We start from the raw sequence: 24573 nt of genomic DNA, 5'->3' as shown, positions 1-24573 counted from the left end.
CTATTTTTGCACAATGAACATCGCAAGACTCCTGAAGCAGGCATTTTCACGCCGAAACACAGCAGCTGTGTCGAGTCTTTTGAGTTGTTCTAATAAAGATCATCTTCTGAACTAAAATCTCCCTTGGTCTTTTGGAAGAGCCTATCTACCCTACTTCTAGGACTCTCTCTCACTAATGTACACAACATACTCTGCACTTACAGCATGAAAGAGCAGTTTTAGAAATATTTGAAAAGAAATTAAAAATAAGAAACAGAAAAGCCTTGACTGGATACATCTTCACACCTTTTGCCATAGCAAACCCAAATAGGCTCTGTTTCTAAAAATTGTCTTAGCAAGGCTCGTAATAATTTAAAACAGAGCCTAACTGTATTCAGTTACAGTGGCTGAGCTAATTCAGATAAGAATGGAACTAGTTCTGTTATATAAAGTGAATTTGAAGCAGTGGTCTAAGTATTCCAAACACAGAGCTGCTGAAATAATTCTGGAATAAGGGTATTCAAAGGTACAGGTTGGGAGAAGGTATAATAAAATGTAAGTGTTTTTGAATATCTCTTGGGACCCTATCAGGTGCATTATTGTAAAGTAGAAATGGTTTGGCACATCCAAAACTATTTATCAGACCATCTGTCCAAAGTTAGTAGCCCTGAGTTAAGAAGCTACTGAGGATGGTCACCATAAGGCATATAATTTCTTTAAAAGAACTACAGATCTCTGGCTGATTATTCCACAAATATGGCCTGTGTGTGAGGATAGGTAGAAGGAGCACACTGTTGAAGAAAAGCTGTATGATGTGCCATATAGCATTTGCAAAGAAACATTTAGGGGGCACTGCAGCATTTAGGTTTTGTGGTTTGTTAAGACCAAGTGGAACCTTTTGGTCTCAGTACTAATAGATATGTGGAATAAAACAAACACAGCACATCACCCTGCTAATACCATCCCCATCAGCAAAGCATGGTGGTAGTGGCAGCATTATCTTGTGGGGACACTGAAGCAGCAGAGACAGGGAGGCTTGTGAACATAGTAACATGGTAGATGATGGCAGGTAAAGACCTTATGGTCCACCCAGTCTGCCCAACAAGGTACACTCATAGCATATGGTATGATGAAATATTACTCATTCATGTCCAGTCTGCCCAACAAGATACACTCATAGCATATAGTATGATGCAATACTACTCATGCATACTTGATCTTGATCGTTCCTTGCCATTTTTAGGGCACAGACTGTAGAAGTCTGCCCATCACTGGCCTTATTTCCCAATTACTGGAGTTGCCATCTAAGCACCACTGTTTGTTTTGCTTCAATTCCCTTTCCATATAGGATTTCTTTGTGTTTATCCCATATATTTTTCAGTTCCATTATCATTTTTATCTCCACCACCTTTTGTGGGTAGGCTTTCCAGGTATCTACCACCCTTTCCCTGAAAAAGTATTTCCTGATGTTTGTCCTAAGTTGACACTCGCACCTCAGTTCATGTCCTCTAGTTCTACTGCTTCTCCATCTATGGAAAAGGTTTGTTTGTATATTAATAACTTTCAAATATTTAAATGTCTGTATCATATCACCCCTATCCCTCCTTTCCTCTAGGGCAGTGGTTCCCAGACCTGGTCATGGTGGCACCCCAGCCAGTCAGGTTTTCAGGATATACACAATGAATATTCCTGAGAGAGATTTGCATACACTGCCTCCACTGCATGCAAATCTTTCTCATGAATATTTATTGTGGACATCTTGAAAACCTGACTGGCTGGGGTGCTTCCAGGACCAGGTTTGGGAATCACTGCTCTAGGGTATACATCTTCAGGTCATCAAGTCTCTTCTCATATGTCTTGTGGTGCACTTTCACAGGGCCATAGCAAGCTATGTGTGGTCACCCAGGGAGCAGGGGAAGCTGGAGCATGAAAATCATGCCCCTTATTGTCTTTCCTTGCAAAGTGGGCAGGGCAGGGGCACATCAGCAGCATATGGGGGTGTGTCAGGGCATGTGCATGACTTGTTACGCTCCTGCACTTTCATTGCTTCTGCTTCTGTGACAGATATAGTTCTCTAGAGTTTCTTTACTCCTGTGGCACGTTACTACTGTTCATCTAGTATGCATATAAACATACTCCATTTGTATGTTGATAGCTTCTGATGAATTTTCAGAAGTGTGCTACTAGATAGTACAGTAAGAATGAAGGATTTCCTATGGAAAACTTCTGATTGATGCAACAAGGCAGTTCCCTGGAGGCACTCGAGCCAGTCAGGTTTTCAGGATATCCACAATGAATGAGAGAGATTTGCATGCACTGCCTCCAATGCATGCAAATCTCTGTCATGAATATTCATTGTAGATATCATGAAGAAAACCTGACTGGTTGGGGTGCCTCCAGTGCCAGTTTTGGGAACAACTGGCTTAAGGTAATGTGGCATAGAATGAGATCCAGCAGGCGAAGTTCAATTATTGGTTCGTTATTCTTATTTCTTAATTATTGTTGATATTTTCCTTGCAAAACAAACAAAAAAAGGGATATGCAGAAGGGAAATATCTCCTATACTTGTGAAAAATAAAGTTCTAATTCAGATTGGTGTTATCTTTGTGGCATGAAAGAAATTGTATCTAATTTGTGTCAAATGTGAAGGTGGTATTTTTGTAACTTGAGAGTGTGTGATACAATGTAACAGATTTCACATCTTCCCCTAATATTTTATCATTCTCTCCATTAAAGCTTGCAATGCTGTCATTTCCTAGTGCCCTCATATACAAGGTCCTATCTGAATAATTTAAGTGATATCTGTGGCATATCCAGCTTCTCCTGAAGCAGCATCAAAATGATTTGCTGAGCTGTAGGCTCCAAAAGCTAAACAGGGCTTTCTTGTTTATTCTGTGCTAAATAACAAAAAAGGAATGTAGTTCCCTAAGGTGTGCAGTCAGGATAGGTTTACAGAAGTGCCCCAGATAAAGCACCCAAAACTCTGGTATGTTTCTACAAGATTAAGAGTTTAAGACACAGGAAGTTGCAGGTCACGGGACTGTTTTCCATCTTGCAATTCAGGGTCTGATGTGAAAGTCATGGAGGGAAAGAGTGTAGAATATGGGAAAATAGAAGTACTAAGTAGAAGAAAAAGGAAAAACAATTACAGAAGATCAAGATGTATTCCATAACAATGCGCATACCTTAATTAGTTAACAAGCTAATCAGTACTGATAATTGGATGTTAACAAGCAATTATCAGCACTAATTGGCATTAATTAGAATTATGTGCACTACTGGCTAAGGATTTTCTGTAACGTGGTGCACATAAATTCTAAGTCATGTGGAGGGGCATAATCGAATGGGGCCGGCCATCTATAAAGGCGGCCATCTCCAATGTCGGCCCTGTTAAGCGGCGTACCCGACTGTATTATCGAAATAAGATGACCAGCCATCTTTCATTTCGATAATATGGTTGGGGCCGGCCAAATCTCAACATTTGGGTCACCCTTAGAGATCGCCAGCGTTAGAGATGGCCGCCATTGGTTTTCGCCGATAATGGAAACTAATGGCGGCCATCTCAAACCCGGCAAAATCCAAGCCCTTTGGTCATGGGAGGAGCCAGCATTTGTAGTGCACTGGTCCCCCTCACATGCCAGGACACCAACTGGGCACTCTAGGGGGCACTGCAGTAGACTTCACAAAATGATCCCAGGTGCATAGCTCACTTACCTTGGGTGCTGAGCCCCCCAACCCCCCCCCCCCAAAAAAAACCACACTACCCACAACTGTACACCACTACCATAGTCCTTAGGGATGAAGGGGGGCACCTACATGTGGGTACAGTGGGCTTCTGGTGGGTATTGGAGGACTCCCATTTACCACCACAAGTGTAACAGGTAGGGGGGGATGGGCCTGGGTCCGCCTGCCTGAAGTGCACTGCACCCACTAAATACTGCTCCAGGGACCTGCATAGTGCTGTGATGGAGCTGGGCATGACATTTGAGGCTGGCAAAAAATGTTTTTGATTTTTTGGGGGGTGGGAGGGGGTTGGTGACCACTGGGGGAGTAAGGGGAGATGATCCCCAATTCCCTCCGGTGGTCATCTGGTCAGTTTGGGCACCTTTTCAAGACTTGGTCTTGAACAAAAAGAGACCAAGTAAAGCCGGTCAAATGCTCATCAGGCCGGCCTCTTTTTTCAATTATTGGCCGAGGCCAGCCATCTCTTAACCACGCCCCAATCCCGCCATCGCTACCCTGCCAACACGCCCCCTTGAACTTTGGCCGGCCCTGCGATGGAAAGCAGTTGAAGCCGGCCAAAATTGGCTTTCGATTATATTGATTTGGCCGGCATTAGGAGAAGGCCGGCCATCTCCCGATTTGTGTCGGAAGATGGCCGTCCCTTCTCCTTCGAAAATAAGCAGGATAGTTGAAAAGTAGACATGATTATGGGCATGGAATGGATGGGTCATGGGTGTTTCTAAAATCTATGCATGTTGTTATAGAATATACCCACTCAGTGCCTAATTTAGGCATTGGGATTTACACCAGTTGGCGTCATTGACCGCGACTAAATGTAGTTGTGTGGATCGGTGCTCTGCGCATTCTATATACTGCACAGAAATTTAAGCCTATTCTATAAAATTTAGACAGACTTTAGAGAATACGCCTAGGTGTATTTTTTTCCACGCAGAATTTTCAGGCATCATATATAGAATCAAGCCCTTAGTGGTTACTCTAAGAAATTCTTAAAATTCCATCCATAACCCGGGCAAACAGCAGAATTCTGCCACATGCATGTAGTTACATTAGATACATGCATTCTCAAACCCTTCTAGCACTTTCCTGTGTCGGCAAAGGTAAGCTATGATGGAAGGTAGCTTCAGAAGTGTGGAAGCGAGGCCTTTGGCTGTGTGTCTTGGAAGGCTGGAATGTCACATAATTTGAGATTATAGGGTACAGTTGGGTCAGTCCTTGTTTCTGAACTTTTATTTCAAAGCATTTTTGGAGTTTCCTAATATGAAAACCTTTCAAACAAAACTTGGAAAACTAGGTTTGTTTCATTTGCTTCTTCTGATTTGGAGCCAGGAGATCATCTTTCTTGAGCCTAAAAGATCATTCTTTCATAAACATCGTACACCATGAAACTTATTCATTAAAGAGAACATCTCATTCTCTGTAAAAGATAAACACAAATTCAAATTCTTGTCTTACATGTCTCTGATATTTAATATCTTTCTGATGCTTTTTTGGTCAAACAATCAGCATGTAGATGCCAGTTTTCAAAACCATGCACCAGTAAATAGCAAGTTACTTAGGTAGAGTGACCTAGTTAAAAATTGTCCACAGATCAACTAAAAAATACACTCAGGGTTTAGTATGTGCTTACATTTTACTTACATTGAAAAAGGGTATTCCTAAAGCCTTGTTGAGGTCAGGAGAATAAAATATGCATGGATGGAATTTTCAATTTGTGTCTATTTTTTTTTTTTCACTCTTTCCTCGGCCCACAGAGAAAGGCGATACAAATCTTTGGGTACTCTGCCATCAGGCCAAGTACATAAGCAAATTTGGAAAGAAAAATTATACATATACCCCCTAATTCTATAAAAAGCGTTAAAAAATGCATGTGCAAATTTGGTGTGTGCCCAATTTGTGCATGCATTTTAATTGAATTACAATCTAATTAGCACCATAATTGGGTATTTAACAAACAATTATTGGCATTAATTAGACTCAATTAACATGTATGTATGTAAATTTAGGTGTGAGTTGGAAAAGGGGTGCAGAAATGGGAGGGCCATTGGGTGTAATTATACAATAAGGGGACTCTGTGCCTAAATATAGGTGCAGGCATTTGCACCACATTTATGTTAATGCAAATGGCCATGCCTAAATGTAGACACAACCTCTGGGCCCAAGCACTATTCTATAAACTCTGTCTAACTTTAGGTACAGTTTATAGAATAATACTACACCTTTTTTTCCCATTCCTGATTTTTTAGGCACCATTTATCGAATCCCCCCCCCCCCCCCACCATAGTTTTCTTAAAATATTATCTACCAAGTACATAGGTAGAGAACTACCTGTGATTTTTGTACCTCAGTGGGCTATTGAAAATTACATAACATTTAGAAATCACATTGAACAATTTTTGCCTCATCACTTTTATAGCACCACAACATAATCTAAGGCATAAATTGCAACTTGGTATCTTAAAAGATATCAAAGGTACAAAAGCACCAATCATAGCTCTTTATTATTATTAAAGGTGCATTGCACACTTAACAGAGAGCACTACCTTAACACAGCCCTCTTACTTTAAAAAGCTTTGCCATTCTATAGCCATATATAAATATACTCTAAATATCTAAGGTTGCTGTCTCTAGCATAACATTTTTTAAATGTTCCCTCTCTCCCCGTGAATGTTGGTAGGGAGTGGCCCAAATTCAGCGCTATGAGAGTGATGTTTATGTCCCAAGAGGCAGCCAGTCAATTGAAACATGGTGCCCTTGTTGGGATTTTCTATGTTCAAGGATATATTGATGGATGAATAGCAGTTTTCCTTCAATAAAGAGCGTTGAATATAACTAATGAAATTTGCCCCTTGAAAGATTAATAGAGGACAAGTCCATAAAATTTATTTGCCAGGTAGATTTGAAAAGGAAAGCCATTGCATATCCTTTGAAATAAGCTATGAGAAATTTGAGATCTTGGCTGTGAAGGCTGATATTGAAACTATGTAATTGGTTTTAAGCTCTTGTAACACATCCTCAAAAACCTTGATTCCTTTTGCAATTCATTTCAAGAGTTTACTTAACTGCTGTTGCTATTTCATTTGGGCAGACTGGATGGTCAATGCGGGCCTTTATTTTTTCACAGAGAGAGTGGTGGATGCTTGGAATGCCCTCTGTGGGAGGTGGTGGAGATGAAAACAGTAATGGAATTCAAACATGTGTGGGATATACATAAAGGAATCCTGTGCAGAAGGAATGGATCCTCAGGAGCTTAGCCGAAATTGGGTGGCGGAGCCGGTGGGGGGAAGAGGGGTTGGTGGTTGGGAGGCGAGGATAGTGGTGGGCAGACTTATACGGTCTGTGCCAGAGCCAGTGGTGGGAGGCGGGTCTGGTGGTGGGGAGGCAGGGAATAGTGCTGGGCAGACTTATACGGTCTGTGCCAGAGCCGGTGGTGGGAGGCGGGGCTGGTGGTTGGGAGGAGGGGATAGTGCTGGGCAGACTTATACGGTCTGTGCCCTGAAAAAGACAGGTACAAATCAAGGTAAGGTATACACATATGAGTTTATCTTGTTGGGCAGACTGGATGGATCGTGTAGGTCTTTTTCTGCCGTCATCTACTATGTTACTATGTTACTATCATTTACTATGCTACTATGAATAGACATGGCCTCTCCAACTGGAACATGTCTTATTTTATCAGAATGAATTAAGTCCAAATAAAATTTGGCAGCCCTTCTGCCAACACCTCTCAAGTCTAGCCATTCTTCAAAAGTCAATTCTTAAATTCTTTTCCCATTATCTTTTTTTTTTTTTTAGATTTACATTGTATGCAGTGGATACACGTGGAAGACACTCTGAACTGAGCACTGTGACCCTGCGAACCGCCTGTCCATTGGTAGATGATACCAAGGCAGAAGGTATGTGTTTGTTACTTTTCACCTTCATTTTTTCTATTAAAAACACAGTATTCCTGCTATTCCCACAGCCTACTGAAAGCCAAGGGTGCAGATCTTGGCTCACTTTAAGACTAAAAACCATAGACACCTGGAAAGCTGATGTTATTCATCAAAAAAAAAAAAAGATTCTTCTCAACCTACTAGCAACATCACAAATTTGCAGCCCATTGCTAATCTTCCTTTCATTGCTAAGATTGATGAAACAGTAGTCCATTATCAACTCTCTGATTTCATTACTGAGACAAATATACTTCATTCGAATCAAACAGGACTTTGACAGCACCATAGAACTGAAACAGCACTGTGGGGCATCACCACTTACATATATTACCAACTTAATCGAATGCAATCAGTTCTTCTGTAACCCTATGGGTTAAATTTTAAAAGATTACCTGGCTCCTTCTAGATCTGGTGTAGAGACAGTGAGCCGTGCAGTGAAACTGAGTAGTCCTGTGTCCATGCTCTGAGTGTTCCGCATGCTGATGGAACTCTCAGGAGAGTGACAAACAGCTCAGGCTGGCAGTTGGGAAGGAGCTGTATTGGTGAGAACATGTTACTAGGAAAAGACTGGAAGAAGTTGATGCTGGAGCTCATCACCTGAAAGAAAAGGCACCCACCATTCAAGAGAGCCAGAGAGAGAAAACAAAGAGAGCAGCTAAGTGACTGAAACTATTTAAAAAAGTGCACATAAGAGAAAATAGTAAAGGAAACCTGAACAATAAGTGAGAGATAACTAAAAGAAGTAAAAAAAAAAGAGTAGAGGAAAACTTACATGCTGAGATCCTTGAAGGTCTCCGGAAATCTGAAAAACAGGAGAAAAGAAACTTTAAAGAATCTAGTGTGTTGCAAAATTGAATGTACTTAAATGATTTATGTAACTAATATTTATACTTATCTGAACATGCTCTCAATGTTTCTAGAGACTAAACTGATTTGTGTCACAAACTGTAATTGAAATACATATGTTAAAATTTGCAAGTTGGTAAGATTTCATTAGCATTTAAATATATTCAAATAATAAAAAAAATATTTTCTTTTATTGTTAAGCTCCTGGTTGGTGTTGAGGTCATTTTGGGGAAACACTGTGACATATTTGGTACCATTATTGTAATACCTTGCTCTGCCACCAGGGGTTTACACTTCTTTTATCACTGGATCTATCCACAGCATTGTATCTAGTCGACGATCGTTCTGTCTTGCTCGCACTGACTAAATCAGATCAAGCTAAAAGACATGCTGGCCAATCATTAGCGCTATTTAACCATCCAAGAATGGCTTCTGGATGGTTAAATAGCATTTAACTGGCTAAGCACTAATATTCAGTGTGAGATAGATGGTTTATCTCAGCTAGCTGGCTATATTGTGCGATATGATACCGGCTAGCCACAAATATTCAGCACTTCGCTGGCTAAGTTTAGCGGGCAAATCAAACCACTTAAATAGCAGGCCTATCTTTGGCCACTTATAAACTTAACTGGTCAGCGCTGAATATTAACTTGGCCAGTTAAGTTTAAGCTAGCTAAAAAAATCCCACATATTCAATGCCGGTCACCAGAAACAGCCCGGCATTGTAATCTAGGTTCTCCGCTGATTGTGCACTTACCGGCCTACCTCCTTTAGGCTGTATATCGCTGAACTGTATATATGACTAGTTACATCCTACTTCAAGGACCAGAGCTTCAGTGTTCGATTTCAAACTCCTTCTACCGGGCATTTCACTCCTTGTTTAGTCCAATCTCTTGACTTCACCATGTACAAATATGCTGATGATATTCAAATCCTTAGCACTGTAGATCCCTTGAGCTCCTCCGACATCTACAATATCAACACTAAATTGACACAGGTCACTAAGAGGGGCATAATCGAATGCGAACGCCCATCTCCATGGGCATCTATGTCCAAGTATGGTACGTGATGGGGCGGACAGATCGTATTTTCGAAAAAAAATGGGTGCCCATCTTTTTTTTTTGATACTGCGGTTTGTGCCCGGCAAATGCATCGGATTTGTGCGGATTTGAGCTGGCGGTTTCGTTTTCAGTGATAATGGAAACCGAAGGCGCCCAGCTCAAAAATGAACAAATCCAAGGCATTGGGTCGTGGGAGGGGCCAGGATTCATAGTGCACTGGTCCCCCTCACATGCCAGGACACCAACCGGGCACCCTAAGGGGCACTTGTAACAATTAAAAAAATTAAATACCTCCCAAGTCCATAGCTCCCATCCCTTGGGTGCTGAGCCTGTCAAATCCCCCCAAAACCCACTGCCCACAACTCTACACCATTACCATAGTCCTTATGGCTGAAGGGGGGCACTTAGGTGTGGGTACAGTGGGTTTTGGGGGCAGTTTGGAGGGCTCCCATTTACCAGCACAAGTGTAACAGGTAGGGGGGGATGGGCCTGGGTCCACCTGCCTGAAGTCCACTGCACCCACTAACAACTGCTCCAAGGACCTGTATACTGCTGTGATGGAGCTGGGTATGACATTTGAGGCTGGCATACAGGCTGGGGAAAAAAGTTGTTAAAGTTCTTTTTTTTTTTGGTGGGAGGGGGTTAGTGACCACTGGGGGAGTCAGGGGTGGTCCTCCCTGATTCCCTCCGGTGGTCATCTGGCCATTTAGGACACTTTTTTGGGACTTGTTTGTGGGGAAAAAAGGGTCCAAAAAATGACCCAATTCGCGGTAAAAACGCCTTTCTTTTTTCGATTATCGGCCAAAGGCACCCATCTCTCCTAGGCCAATAAACACGCCCCAGTCCCGCCTTCACCACGCCTCCCATCAACTTTGACCGTTTCCCGCGACAGATTGCAGTTCAAGACGCTCAATATCGGCTTTCGATTATACCGATTTGGCCGCCTTTGCGAGATGGGCACCCATCTCCCGATTTGGGTCAAAATATGGGCACCTTACTCTTTCGAAAATAAGGCTGAAACTGACTTCAGATAATAAACTTGTCCTAAACCCTTCAAAATCTAAAAGCCTTCTTTTTTTTTCTGATCAGAAATAAGAAATATGGCAATTATCCTTCTCCACGATACCCCAGTAGCACTAAATTTCTTGCTGAAACTTTTAATAGCGAACTTACATTTACACCACAGGTAATACTGGTAGTACAACACACTTTTTATAAGCTTAGTCTGTGTTAATTGGCAACAGTTTGGATTTGCATACACATCTTGGAAAGAGCTATTCTATAAAGATGTGAGCGCAAATTTTTTAGCTTGCAACTGAAAAGGGGGCATGGTCACGGGAGGGGAACAAGCAGGTCAGGGCCATAGGCGCCCAGTATAAGAGGCTTGGGGAGGCTAAGCCTCCCCAGCCACAGCAGGAAAGAGTTAGGTGGCGCCGTGAGTCTCCCTGTTCCCTCCCCTTGTTTACTAACTGCCCCGCGCCATCTTTAATTTACCTGCGTCCCAGCGCGGCCCGCCGCGTCATTTCAAAGCCTGCCCTGCTGCCTGTCTCTAGTCTTCCCTCCCTTTGCGACGTGTTCGTTCGGCAGAGTCCCGCCCTCAAGGAAATGATGTCAGAAGGTGGGACTCTGCCGAATGAATCACATCGCTAACGGAGGGAAGAATAGAGACAGGCAGCAGGGCGGGCTTTGAAATGACACGGCGGGCCGATGCTGGGACGCAGGTAAATTAAAGATGGCGCGGGGCAGATAGTAAACGAGGGGAGGGGAAGGGGAGAGGAGAATTGCGCTGGCGCTGGATATGCATGGAGGGCAGGGGAGAGGAGGGTTGCTGGAATGGGTGGATAGAGGAGATGGCAGGGGAAAGAGGAGGGTTGCTGGAATGGGTGGATAGAGGGATGGCAGGGGAGAGAGGAGGGTTGCTGAATGGGTGGATAGAGGGGATGGCAGGGGAGAGAGGAGGGTTGCTGGAATGGGTGGATAGAGGGGATGGCAGGGGAAAGAGGAGGGTGCTGGAATGGGTGGATAGAGGGGATGGGCAGGGGAGAGAGGAGGGTTGCTGGAATGGGTGGATAGAGGGAATGGCAGGGGAAAGAGGAGGGTTGCTGGAATGGTGGATAGAGGGGATGGCAGGGGAGAGAGGAGGGTTGCTGGACATGGGTGGAGGGGAGGTCAGGGGAGGTCAGGGGAGAGGAGATTTGCTGGACATGGGTGGGTGGCTAGAGGGGAGAGGAGGGTTGCTGGACATGGGTGGATGGAGGAGAGGGCAGGGAAGAGAGAGGAGGGTTGGCTGGACATGGGTTGGCTAGAGGAGAGAAGAGGGTTGCTGGACATGGATGGCGAGATGGGAAGACAGGAAGGAGATGCACATGAATGAAGGGGAGAAATTCTGGACATGCATGGAGGGGAGGGAAGACAGAGGAAGGAGATGAGATGAGGGAAAAGGGGGAAATCCTGTACATCGATGGAGAAAATAGGCAGAAGCTGGATCCACTGGACAGTCAAGTCTGCAGAGGACCCAGCTTTTACTTACGGATGGTAAAGCAAGAAATGAAGAAGAAAGGCAGAAAGTAAAGAAATAAATGGAAAGGAAGCCCTGGAACCAGAGTTAAGAGGACAGAAGCAGCAGAATCGGTATACTTGGGCCTGCATGATCAGAAAAACAAAGTCACCAGACAACAAAGGTAGAAAAGATTATTTTATTTTCATTATTGTGTTTGGAATATGTCCACTTTGAGAATCAGGTGCTCAACATTAAAAGTTTATATTTATTTACTTATTTATGGCATTTTATCCCACATTAAACATGAATTAGGATGTTTTGTGGCTCTACATGAGAATTGTGATATTATGATCCCTTGTTTCATATTGTTGACGGTCTGCATTTTCCGTATGGGTGGTATATTGGTGTATTAGGTTCTGCCCAGTGTAATATTATGGTACAGTAAGGTTCTGAGTGTGTTTTTGCACAAAGTTGTGCATAGTGTTTTGCAGTTGAGCGATTGTGGTTAGTATATGCTTTGAGCAACCACTTTATTCTTTGACATATGTTACATAGCTAATATCTAAATTTAATAAAAGGTATTAATTGTGACTTTTATTTTTATTTATTTATTTTTTTCTGTGTGTTATCAGACAATTATGGATTTAAGCTCCACCCCTGGCCCCACCCCATAACCCCGCCCCCTTTAGCCTCCCCAACAGTTGGGCCAACCGACCTCCTATGGTCAGGGCGTTCACTAAAGATGCACGCAGTTATTATAGAATTCAGGGGATCTGCACCTAACGTACGTCAAGGATTTACACACGTTTCAATTGGTATAAATCCTTACACTATTCTATAAATGGCACCCACCTCAGAGCACCAGTTATAGAATAGCATTCAGCACACATTTATTTTACAACCCAAAGGGCATCCATTTACTGAATCTAGCTCTAAATGTCTGCATTGGCTTTTAATTCATGTTAGAACAGATTTAACAAGCTTGCGTTAATATATGCTTTTTTTGGCATTAGAGCTGATGTTTGTGTTAAATTTTAAATTTCTAACACAAAAAGCTGTATCAATCAGCACATTTAAATTTAACACAACAGTAAAGCCCAAATTCATGCTGTTGCTGCTTTTAACACAAAATAGTATACCTCTAGAAATATAGTTAAGTTTTTATTAAGAAGGTAATATTATAACATCACCTACTTCAAGTCTATTTCATAAAAGCTCATAGGTGATATGGTAGTATTTTAGAAGGCCTATTTGTAATATCGATGTCTGAATGGGCCCAGGTGGCCATTCTTGTGTCAAGAACAGCCAAACACCATTTTACAGCAGGAGCTCCATGAACGTCCATGCACCATCACCATCTAAAAATGGACTTTGCAGAAAGTGGTAGTCTTGGGGGTGGGACTAGCATATAGTGTGGGCAGTACCAGGAAAGGACGTTTGTGGGCAATTCTGGTATGTGTGGGGATGTATATCTCCAGAAATGTCAACATCAGTATTTAGACCTGCTATAGGAAATGTCCAAGTGCCACGGCAATCTGTCTTTAAGGACTACTTGCATTGGTGCCAACTGGAGGACAGTGGAGAACAAGCGTGTGGTCTGATAGTCATCACTGCCTTTATTTGTTGTCTGTTCACAACCTTAACTGTCGTGCCTTTTGTGCTCACACCCTCAAGAACTCAGATCCCACAACCAGATAGTTCCCAGTTCATACCTATTCCCCTGCCAATCTCCCATTGTGTTTGCCCCATATTCACTTCCCATCCCTAACCCCAGTTGTATGCCCTGCCTTGCCCTGTGTCTGACTGTCCTTCTATGTCCAGCCATCCCACCGCTCCCCTTCAAGGTTTCTGCTCTCTGTCTCCCATCAGCCTTGTGTCTGCCTGTTTTGAAGTGAAATAGTATGAGTGTTGGTGGTCTCTGTCGGTGGCCCTATGTACAGTGGTATGCGTATGTGCTTTTGAGGCTGGTAGAGAGATACTTTGGAGGCTGGGAGCACATTGGTGTTGGTAGTGGATTACTTTGTTGGGTAGGGTCTGGGAACACACTGGTATTGGTGGTAGGACAAGTTGCTTTGTGGTCCCAAGTGGCAACACTCATGGACAAAGTAAATGAGTGGGCAGCACATTACCTGCTGCAGGAAGCAGAGGGGGAGGACGGAAGGGCTCACAGGAGCTATCCCCATGCAAAGATATACAAGCCCAGAACACAGTTCCTAGATCTCACTGGACGAGTAGTGACTCATCAGGTTCAGATTTGATAAGGCTGCTATGTGTCATCTTTGCAAGGAGCTGGAGCTCTTCCTACAGGCACAAAGATGCAGGGTTATAATTATGGTTATGGTATATTCAGTGCTTTTTTTGTAGAAAAAAAGGTGCCGGTACTCATTGTGGGCAGAGTCACCACATATGACCCCCACCCCTACTATAACCACATTCACATTAGCCACACCCTTTATACCAGCCATAGCGCATATAAACAGACATCATTGAAAATATTATACTAGTATAGGAGAAAAAAATAATGTGATTTTTTTTTCATTATAAATAATTTCTGTAAGCTGTTACAGCTCCAGTATACCCAGTGCAAAATAAGACAGCAGATGTAAATTCTCAAATTGGACATATTCCAGACACTAAAATGAAAATAAAATGATTTTTTTCTACCTTTGTTGTCTGGTGACTTGTTTTTCTGATCATGCTGGCTCAGTATCTGATTCTGCTGCTATCTGTCCTCTTAACTCCGTTTCCAGGGCTTCCTTTCCATTTAGTTCTTTGCTTTCCACCTTTCTTCTTCATTTCATGCCCTACATCCGTATGTAAAAGCTGGGTCCTCCACAGACTTGACTGTCCAGTGGATCCAGCTTCTGCCTATTTTCTACATCCATGTGCAGTTTTTCTCCACTCTTCCTTTTCCCTCATCTCATCTCCTTCTCATTCTCTTCCCTCACCTCCATCCATGTCCAGCATTTCTTCTCTCCCCTGCCCTCCCCTCCATCCACCCATGTCCAGCAACCCTCCTCTCCCCCTGCCCCCCTCCAGCCACCCATGCCATGCCCAGTGATTCTCCTCTCTCCCCTGCCATGTCCAGCATGTATCCTCTCCCCCTGCCCTCTCCTCCACGTCCAGCACTTCTCTCTCCCCTCCCCTGCCCTCCAAGCCCAGCATGTCGCCTCCCTCCCCTGCCCTCCCCTCATCCATGCCCAGCAATTCTCATCTCTCTCCTGCCCATGTCCAGCATGTCTCCTCTCCCCTGCCCTCCCCTCCATGTCCAGCGATTCTGCCCTCCCCCCTGCCCTCCCTTCATCCATGCCCAGCAATTCTCCTCCCTCCCCTGCCCATGTCCAGCATGTCTCCTCTTCCCCCTGCCCTCCCCTCCATGCCAGCAATTCTCTCTCCCCTCCCCTGCCCTCCATGTCCCCTCTCTCTCCTGCCTCCCTCTCCAAGTCGCTATGAACCAGCCAGCAGTGAAGACAGCGGTACACACTGAGGCAGGCACGCAGACACAGGGCGCAAGCAGGTTCGTCTCCTCTGATCTCGCATTGCTTCCCTCTCAGCACATCCCGCCTTCGAGGGCGGGACGCGCTGAGAGGGAAGCAACGCAAGATCAGAGGAGACGAACCTCATTGCGCCCTGCGTGACTGCCTCAGTGAGTACTGCTGTCTTCACTGCCGGCTGGTTCGTCGCGACTTGGAGAGGGGAGGGGAGGGCAGGGGAGAGAGGGGACATGTCAGACATGGAGGGCAGGGGAGAGAGAATTGCTGGCATGGAGGGGAGGGGAGGGCAAGGGATAGAAGAAGAATCGCGACCGGCAATATTTAAAACGGAGCAGGAATGGAAGGGAGCGGGACAAAATAATGCACTGGGTATATTCAAATTAATATACCGCTCTTCATAGGAGCACAGCAAAGCAGTTTACAAAATCAATAAACATAAGAAAGGAACTCCAAAGCAATTGGAAAGACATGATAGAAGAGAAGTATTAACAACAGGTAAACATCTGAGCACCCAAAGTCCAACAACCAACACTCCTAGCTGTTGTAGGCTTGTTGAAACAAATTAGTTCTTAGGCTGCCCTAAATTTAGGGAAGGATGGCTCATTACGATGATTGAGAGGCATACTATTCAGAACGGCGGTTGCTGCTGCAACATAGAAGGCACATTGGCAAGTTGATTCCAAATGAGCCACACGAGGAGAAGTAATGTGCAGCTGTCCATCATGCAGAGATTGCAAGGTTCTAGCAGGAGTGTGTGCATTGACCAGGGACAACAATAGAGTGGGGCACCCTAATTTAATAGATTATGAATTATAGTGAGAATCTTAAACTGAATTTGGTGTGTAATCAACAACCAGTGATACTGGGAGGTTACAGACTTATGTTGTCTCGCATTTGAAAGAAGCTTGACATTGTGTTCTGGACAGTTTGCAAATGTTTAAGCAAATAACGAGGAAGACCAGCATAAATGACATTGCAGTAATCAAGTTGTGCAGTTATGTGCTTGTCAATCTGAAGATAAGATCTTCTCTTGCTTCACTGGTAGCTTCCAGTTGGTCCAGGCAGTGACTACTAGAATCAGCCAACCAGCCATAATCTTAATGCCTCTCACAGTTTCTAAATGATTTCCTCACTTACTCCACAAAATACGTGTAGCCTTCCCAAGCACAGTGCAGGAAGTGCAGCAATCAGTGACCAATTTCTATGGCATTGCCCACTTCTCATCTGTCGTGGGAGTGATAGATTGCACCCATGTGGTCCTCAGGTCTCCAAGAGAGAGGGAGTCCACCTATTGCAACCACAGGGGCATTATATTCTTTAAACATGCAGGTGGTGTGCAATACCCTGGGTGAAATCACAGATGTATGTGCTCATTTTCCAGAATCACGTCATGATGCTTATGTACACCCAACACTTTGGAATATATGAGAAGTTCAAGAGTGGACAGATTGCTGGCAGCTGGCTATTGCATGAGACACACACACCTGGCTAATTTGAAGTGCTATGTTTGGCAAACATACAGCACACACACAGTCACTGCCACTCAGGATACCACAAAGCTAATCGTATCAATGACACTAGTATGATAGCTGGTACTATAAATATTCATTAAACCAGTTAATGAATATTTATAGTACCTATATAGACTCTGGGGACCATCACATTAAACCTTTCTTAGAACTATCCTTACATAAATTATGAAGCATGAATCTCCTGAACTGCATGGTCTCAGTCTTCTTTTAGACCTAAAAACTCATTAGAGACCTAATTGTATTCATTATACTCAAGCCACTGCAGCAGCCTTTCATAAGGTGGACCATAGCTACTGCAGTGTGGTATCTTGTCCAGCCAACAGATGTCCCTGTTAGAGCAGAACATTGTCCTGAAAGAACTACTTCAACAGTATTCTTGATTACAACTGGCTAGAAAATCAGGAGTTTGAGCTTTTATTGACCCCAGGACCTCCCTTTGGCATCAACAAATGTTTCAAGAGCCTCATTAATAATAGTGTTTCTTTTTTCTCTGTATCTTCACTTTTTTCATCTTACATATTCCCAGTTTTCCATCCTCGCAATACATCAAGCCTTGGAGCATACAACTTTTCTCATAGCCAGAAAACATAGATTAATTCAAGACAGCATGTTGGTGCATGAGCAGTAAAGGCTCTATTTTATTTTTATTTTTTTAATACCAAAGGATAATTGTTTAAAATACTGCCCAGCTGTCCCTTTTTTGTAAGGACATACACTGTTTCTCAGCATCCCACCCTGGTGATAGACTCAGTGCTGCCGATTAAAAGTTCCCATTCATTTCCTGATATATTCATATTCATGTCCTCCTACTAGTGAGGTTACAATGCTGTTTGCATTATTATTATTATATTATTATTGTCATGCTATTTCCTCCTACTCTTTTATCATTCTAGTTCAGCCAGAACTGGCCTCTGCTAAGGCTAGAGAAGTGTAGAGTATGTTTTCAACTCCCTTCTCCCTCTCCACCCCCCCACCCCCCATCCACCCAATGCCTCAATTAGCCAGCTAGAATTTAGCTAGCTAGCTAAGGTCAGGCTGAATTTTCAGCCACAAGGTAGCTAGTGAAGTTGTGTCTGAAATTTTACCCAGGTTTAACTTTGTTGTGGCTAACATCTAGCCAACTAAGGGCTCCTTTTGCTAAGCTGTGGCAAGTGCTAGCGCACACTTACTGCAACTTAAAAGGGCTTATCGTGGATTGCGCTGAGGTGTCTTGTGGTAAAAGCCCATTATGTGAATGCAAACCAATGTGCTAAAAAAATGTTGGCATGTCTGGGGGGTGGGAGACTGGGTTTGGTAGCATGAATCAGTGCAGCTACATTATGTGCACTAAATGATTAGGGTGGTTTTAGTACGTGAGCCCTTACTGCCTACAAAACAGGTGGCAGTAAGGGCTCATGTGCTAATTTATGGTAATGACTGTGCACTAATGGTCATTAATTCAGAAAATGGAATCATCTATTTTCTAGCTGCAATAAGAATACCTTAGCAGCAGGAAGAAACCTGTGTAGGACGTGCTAAGGCCACTTTTTGCCGCACCTTATTAAAGGACCTCTAAGTCAGGCAGTCAGCAGCAAAAAAGAAAAGTTTAGCCGAGCTACACCTTATGCCCAAACCTGTTGCTTTGCTCTTTACCCCTAAAGTCACTATCAGTTGTCTGACTTTCCACAGTCCTAGTCACCCTCCTTCTACTGTACTTCCAACATCTCAGTTAGCTATCCTACATCTCACCCAACCTATAATTTCTCTGCTTCTGTAGCTCAAAGTGAGATTTCAGGCTATGAGAAGGTCAGATAACCGATAAGAAATTTAGAAGTACAGTGTGGGGGGGGGGGGGGGTCTGGGATAGTAAGAGCATTGAGGATATGGATTGAGAATGAGGGAGACTGGGCTTCAGGGAGGGTTGGGTTTCAACATAGGCCACTTATATTTCTGCTTAATATTTCTACATATAGTTTGGCTGGCCAGTTAATACAGAACAGAAGAAAAATAAAGGCAGATAAGTCCATATGGCCATCCAGTCTGCCATCCATGCTATCTACTATCCCTTCCTCTCCCTTAGAAACCGTAGGACGTTAAATGCTGACAATCAGTGCTAGCAATTTAGAAGGTAATTTTCTAAAGCCATTTCCCATATATATGTTAATATTCATGTGTAAAATGCCACTTAGAAAATTACCCTACACATATAAGTATGTTCAATGACAAGGTCATGCATACTTATATGCAACTTTGATGTAGATGTGTTGTGAGGCAAAGTCTGGATGGAACAATGGGTGGAGTCACGATTTACTCAGCTAGTTTATAAAATTCACCTACAATTTCTATAACAATTGTGCTAATATTTTATAAAAACACTTAGGATTATCCACCCTATATTTAGAACTATTTAACCAGCCAAGAATGGCTCCTGGCCGGTTAAATAGGGTTTCTGTGGCTAACCATGGATATTCAGCAGGAGATAACCATTATCTCCAGCTGAATATCTGCTGACCAACTATATCTTGTGACATAGCCGGTTAGGCACGGAGTGCCAGCTCTTAACCGGCTATTTGAGCGGTCAAAATAGACCGCTTAAAAAGTAGGCCTATCTTTGACCACTAACAAGTTAACCAGTTAGTGCTGAAAATCAGCATAGTTGGCTAACTTTTTAGTGGCCAAAATAAACCCGGAGATTCAATGGTGTTTGCCGGATACGGAAATGTGCTGAATATTTGCAGCTAGCCGGCAAATTTTTTAGCACAATATAGCCGGTTAGCTGCTATGCGTTGATCATGAATATTCAGAGGGAGATAGCCAGCTATCCCTCGCTGAGCATTCACGGATAGCTGGTTAAATGCTATTTAACCAGTCTGGAGCCATTCCTGGCTGGTTAAATAGCACTGAATATCGTCCAGTATATTCCACTGTAAAATACAGTATTTTATAAATAGTGCCTTCTTGCCTTATCAGCCTAGGCAACTTTTTATAAAATTACCCTCTTAGGACTAGATTCAGTAAATGGTACACAAATTTGGGAAATGAAAAAAATTCCACTTGGAGTTCTGTTCTATAAATGGTGCTCCAAGTTGTGTGTCATTTCAAGAATAGTGCTTAGCACCGGGATCTACACCCAACTTTGGGTGCAAGGATTTACACCAACTGAAATCTGGTGTGTATTTTGATGTGTGAGGGGTCCATTTACTAAGGTGCGCTGAAAAGTCGCACTGGTGTAGATGCATGTGTTGGATGCATGCAGGTTCATTTTTCAGCTCACCTGCAAAAAAGGCCTTTTTTGGGGGGGGGGCGAAAATGAACGTGCAGCAACATGAAATTGGCACACATCCATTTTGAGCCTGAGACCTTACCACCACCCATTGACTTAGCGGTAAGGTCTCACGTGCTAACCGAGCATTAATTGTCAGTGCGTATTATGCCAATTACTGCCCGGTCAGCACCATGTGCAAGGAAAATTTCCGGTTCGCGTAGTGGGCATGCATAAGAAATGAAATTACCATCCAGGCCACGTGGTTGACAAGCAGTAGTTCCAAATTGGCGCATGTTGGGTGCACGTAGGTGCGTACATGGCTTATTAAAAGGGCTCCTAAGTTAGGAACAGATCCCCCAATTTCTCTGATATTGCACACATCTTACGTGAATTCCCCTGACCCACCAACTCCCCTCCCTTGGCCATGTCCCCTTTTCAGTTGCACACTAAAAGATTTGTGCATGGATCTATATAGAATAATGCTTAGCAAGATGCGCATTCAGATCCTGATTGGAGCCGATTAACTGCAATAATTGGTTGTCAGCACCATATTATTGATAATTAATGTCTCATTGCTTAAATAAGATGCATGTGCAACTTGGGCGCCCACCCAGATTTGTGCATACAATTTTGGACACCATGGGGGGCTGATATTCAGACTGCAGGAGGAAGCCTAGCTAACTCCTGCGGTCAACGGTCAGCCCAGATATTCAGTGCTGGGCCATTTCCAGTGACTGGCATTGAATACCCGGTTTATTTTTAGCTGGTTTAAAGCTAACCAGCTAAGTTGATATTCAAAGATAGCCAATTAAATTTAAACTGTCTAAAGATGTATCAACTATTTAAGCGGCCAGATGTGGCCGCTTACAATACCCGGGTAGGGATTGAATATTTGGGGATAGCCGGCTATATTACACGATATAGCCAGTTATCTCCTAGGCACTGAAAATATTTATTAGTGGATAACTAGCTGTCACTCACTGAATAGGTTGGTGGACTTTGGCCCTGGGGAACTGAGGAACTGAGTTTGATTCCAACTTCAGGCACAGGCAGCTCCTTGTGACTCTGGGCAAGTCACTTAACCCTCCATTGCCCCATGTAAACCGCATTGAGCCTGCCATGAGTGGGAAAGTGTGGGGTACAAATATAACAACAACAACAACAAAATATCACCGGATATCCAGTTAAGTGCCATTTAACCAGCCAGGTGCTGCTCCAGGCTGGTTAAATGGTTTTGAATATAAGGGAGCATATCTAAAATCTGGGGTTAATGTTTGTTCTTCGACAATCCTACTATCAGGACTACCTTGAACTTGAGTGGCTAAATTTAGCTGCTCAACACCATTACATTTTCAATGGCTTTGATCAAGCCACCTAACTCTGTAATTAGGGAGCTGATGAAAATTTAGCCCATGAAACTTCTGCCACATTTACCTAAGATTTACCTCATACTTGCCATCTAAACCTGTGATTACCAGCATAGCTCTTGGAGACGGACCACAAATTGGATTACTTCAGAGCCCATTATACTGTAGTCTGACCATGTGGTATTGCTGTTGTGCAGTAGTTAGGATTCCCTTCCTGTTGGGGATGCCTACTCAGTGTTCCTTATTGTCCCACCAGACAATTCCATACATTTGAGTTTGTGCTGTCCTGTCAGCAGGTGGAGACTGAGAACTACTTAGCTTTGATGTGATCACTAAAGAACTCTGTGCAACCCCCTTGCCATTCAGTATTACTCATTCTCCAGGAGGCAGCAGGCTTCCTGTTCAACCTCTGGTGTTCTGGTAGGACCTTATTTCCATTTCCTTGTTCGGTCATTAAAAGAAAAGACTAGAGCAGCAGTAATAGGATTGTGTGTGTGGGGGGGGGGGGGGGGGGGGAGAGAGAAGAGAGATTCTGGCTTTCTATTGAAAAAAATGATTTTGGAATCCTCCCCCCACACACCCCCAGCCAACCCTTTTCTTAAGGGGTTAGGTGTTTCTTGTGTGTCGGACCTTTCCCTTGAGAAAAACCTTGAATACCAGAACTTAATTGGCGCTCAACTGACTAGTACTTGCCAGTATCAGTGCTTCTTTGCTCTGTATTTACCCACATACAAAAAAAGTACTCTGGACAGGCTTTTGTTTTTGACACTAAGGTTTTTTTGGCACACTAGCCTCCGTTCAGCATCACTGGTGTGTTTTCACTATGGCAGCACTGCAGGATAAAAAAGTTGGCAGAGCAGCAGTTTGAGCTCGAGGGAAAGTACCACTAGGAAAGGATCCTTTTGTGGTCTGTATGTTTGGTAAGGAAGACTATACTACTTTAATTTTCCAGGTGTTGTCCACTCTTAAAATTTCAATGAATAAGCCCAGTTCTAGTTCTGCTTCTGAGGATCCCATTTCCTTGGCTTTCCCTACCCTTCAGATGACAAATGATATCATATTTGAAGATATCTACCTTATTATTTACCCTATTGACTCTAACATCTATTTTGTTTGTTCCTTACTGGACTGGCGAATGTCTTTACGGTATTATGTAAGCCACATTGAGCTTGCAAATAGGTGGGAAAATGTGGGATACAAATGTAACAAATAAATAAATAAATATGGTTTCGAATTGATGAAGAAGACTACTATCCCAGTTGAGGAGGGTACAATGTTGAAAGATCCTCAAGACCACAAGATGGAGTCTCTCTTGAGGCAAACATCTGAAGACTCTGCATTAGCATTGCAGGCAGCTGTTTAGCTCAGACATGTTTTATGTGGTCAGAGCAATTGTCAGGGGTGATGATCTAGGTTCAAGCTTTTCAGATTTGGGCATGACTTATTTGGCAGTTGCAGTATATGATTTAATCAGAGCTTTGGCAAAGAATATTACTTTCCTTTTAGCTGCTTGGCATTGTCTCTGGCTCAGAAATTGGTCTGTTAATGTTACTTCTAAAATGTATGTCAGTAAATGCACTTATTTTAGCATGAATTCTCAAAACTCCTCCAAACCTTTATGTATTTTAACAATATAGGACCTTTTTCTAGAATGTAACAAGGTGGTTATCATTGTATTCAAATAGCTTTTCTTCTTTACTTTTTCCCTTTCATAAGCCAAGCTATAAGACAAAACCAAGATGCTTCTGGCATGCTGATTGATTTTTAACCCAACAGACGCTCCCTTGTCACTAGAAATAGAGGACCCTTTACTTTCAGATGCAACAAGCCCCCACACCAAGGTCTTATTGGCCAATCTGAAGCAATTAACATTACCAGAACCTAATACTTCTATATCATTTGAATGACTTTCAGGCTTATTTCCGAAAGAGAAGGGCGCCCACCTTCCGACACAAATCGGGAGATGGGCGTCCTTCTCTCAGGATCGCCCAAATTGGCATAATCGAAAGCCGATTTTGGGCGTCCTCAACTGCTTCCCGTCGTGGGGATGACCAAAGTTCATGGGGGCATGTTGGCACCATAGCGAAGGCGGGACTGGGGCGTGCTTATGAGATGGGTGTCCTCGGCCAATAATGGAAAAAAGAAGGGCGTCCCTCACTACCTCACACCCAACAGAGTGGTATTCCTTTTTTTTATTTTTAAGATGGTGATTATCTTCTTAATATGAATATATTTTATTATGTAAAGTTTTCACTGTAGTGGTAGTATGTCATGTGCTATTAGAAATACAATCTGTACATTCTCAAGGTGTTCCAAATTTTTCATGGCTATACTGTTAGGATATACTGTCCAATTGAATCTAGGTAAACTGTGTCTTCTATCCCCTTGCACATATCTAGAAAGTACTGTATTATTAAAATCACACTTTTCTGAATGTGACAAACTTTGTTCATGGCTGTCCTTAAGTTAATCTTACTCATTTTATTTCAATAAGCTTCTTTATTTCTGCCCTTTTTCAGAAATAGCAGATAAAATCTACAATCTGTACAATGGCTACACAAGCGGCAAGGAACAGCAGACAGCCTATAACACACTGATGGAGGTGTCGGTGTCCATGCTTTTCCGTGTCCAGCATCATTACAACTTCCATTATGAAAAGTTTGGGGATTTTGTCTGGCGCAGCGAGGATGAACTGGGGCCCAGGTAGCTATATTTTTATTCTTTATAGTGTGGATCCATACTGTGCAGCTGGTAAGACCCTCCACTGCAACAGATATGAGGGAGAATGAATGTTTTTCTATTAGAATTGAATATACTTTGGAAATTAAAACTATTTAGTGGAACAATATGTACCCTAATAAAAAATCCAAAAGG

The 24573-nt window shown here is 43.0% G+C and overlaps 1 protein-coding gene across 2 annotated transcripts in view; it reads left to right on the top strand.

The window, feature by feature from the left end:
• Positions 1–24573, top strand: part of ASTN2 (astrotactin 2) — a 1362231-nt gene that overhangs the window by 1278642 nt on the left and 59016 nt on the right. For both annotated transcript variants that reach the window (XM_030207207.1, XM_030207206.1), the window contains 2 exons: positions 7516–7616; positions 24219–24402. In XM_030207207.1, coding sequence (XP_030063067.1) covers positions 7516–7616; positions 24219–24402 — 285 coding nt within the window. The remainder of the gene's footprint in view (positions 1–7515; positions 7617–24218; positions 24403–24573) is intronic.

Source organism: Microcaecilia unicolor, chromosome 6 (genome assembly GCF_901765095.1).
Source record: "Microcaecilia unicolor chromosome 6, aMicUni1.1, whole genome shotgun sequence".
NCBI classification, from domain to species: domain Eukaryota; kingdom Metazoa; phylum Chordata; class Amphibia; order Gymnophiona; family Siphonopidae; genus Microcaecilia; species Microcaecilia unicolor.
The sequence above is the reverse complement of the archived record's forward strand: the minus strand, read 5'-3'. Positions and strand labels throughout refer to the sequence as shown.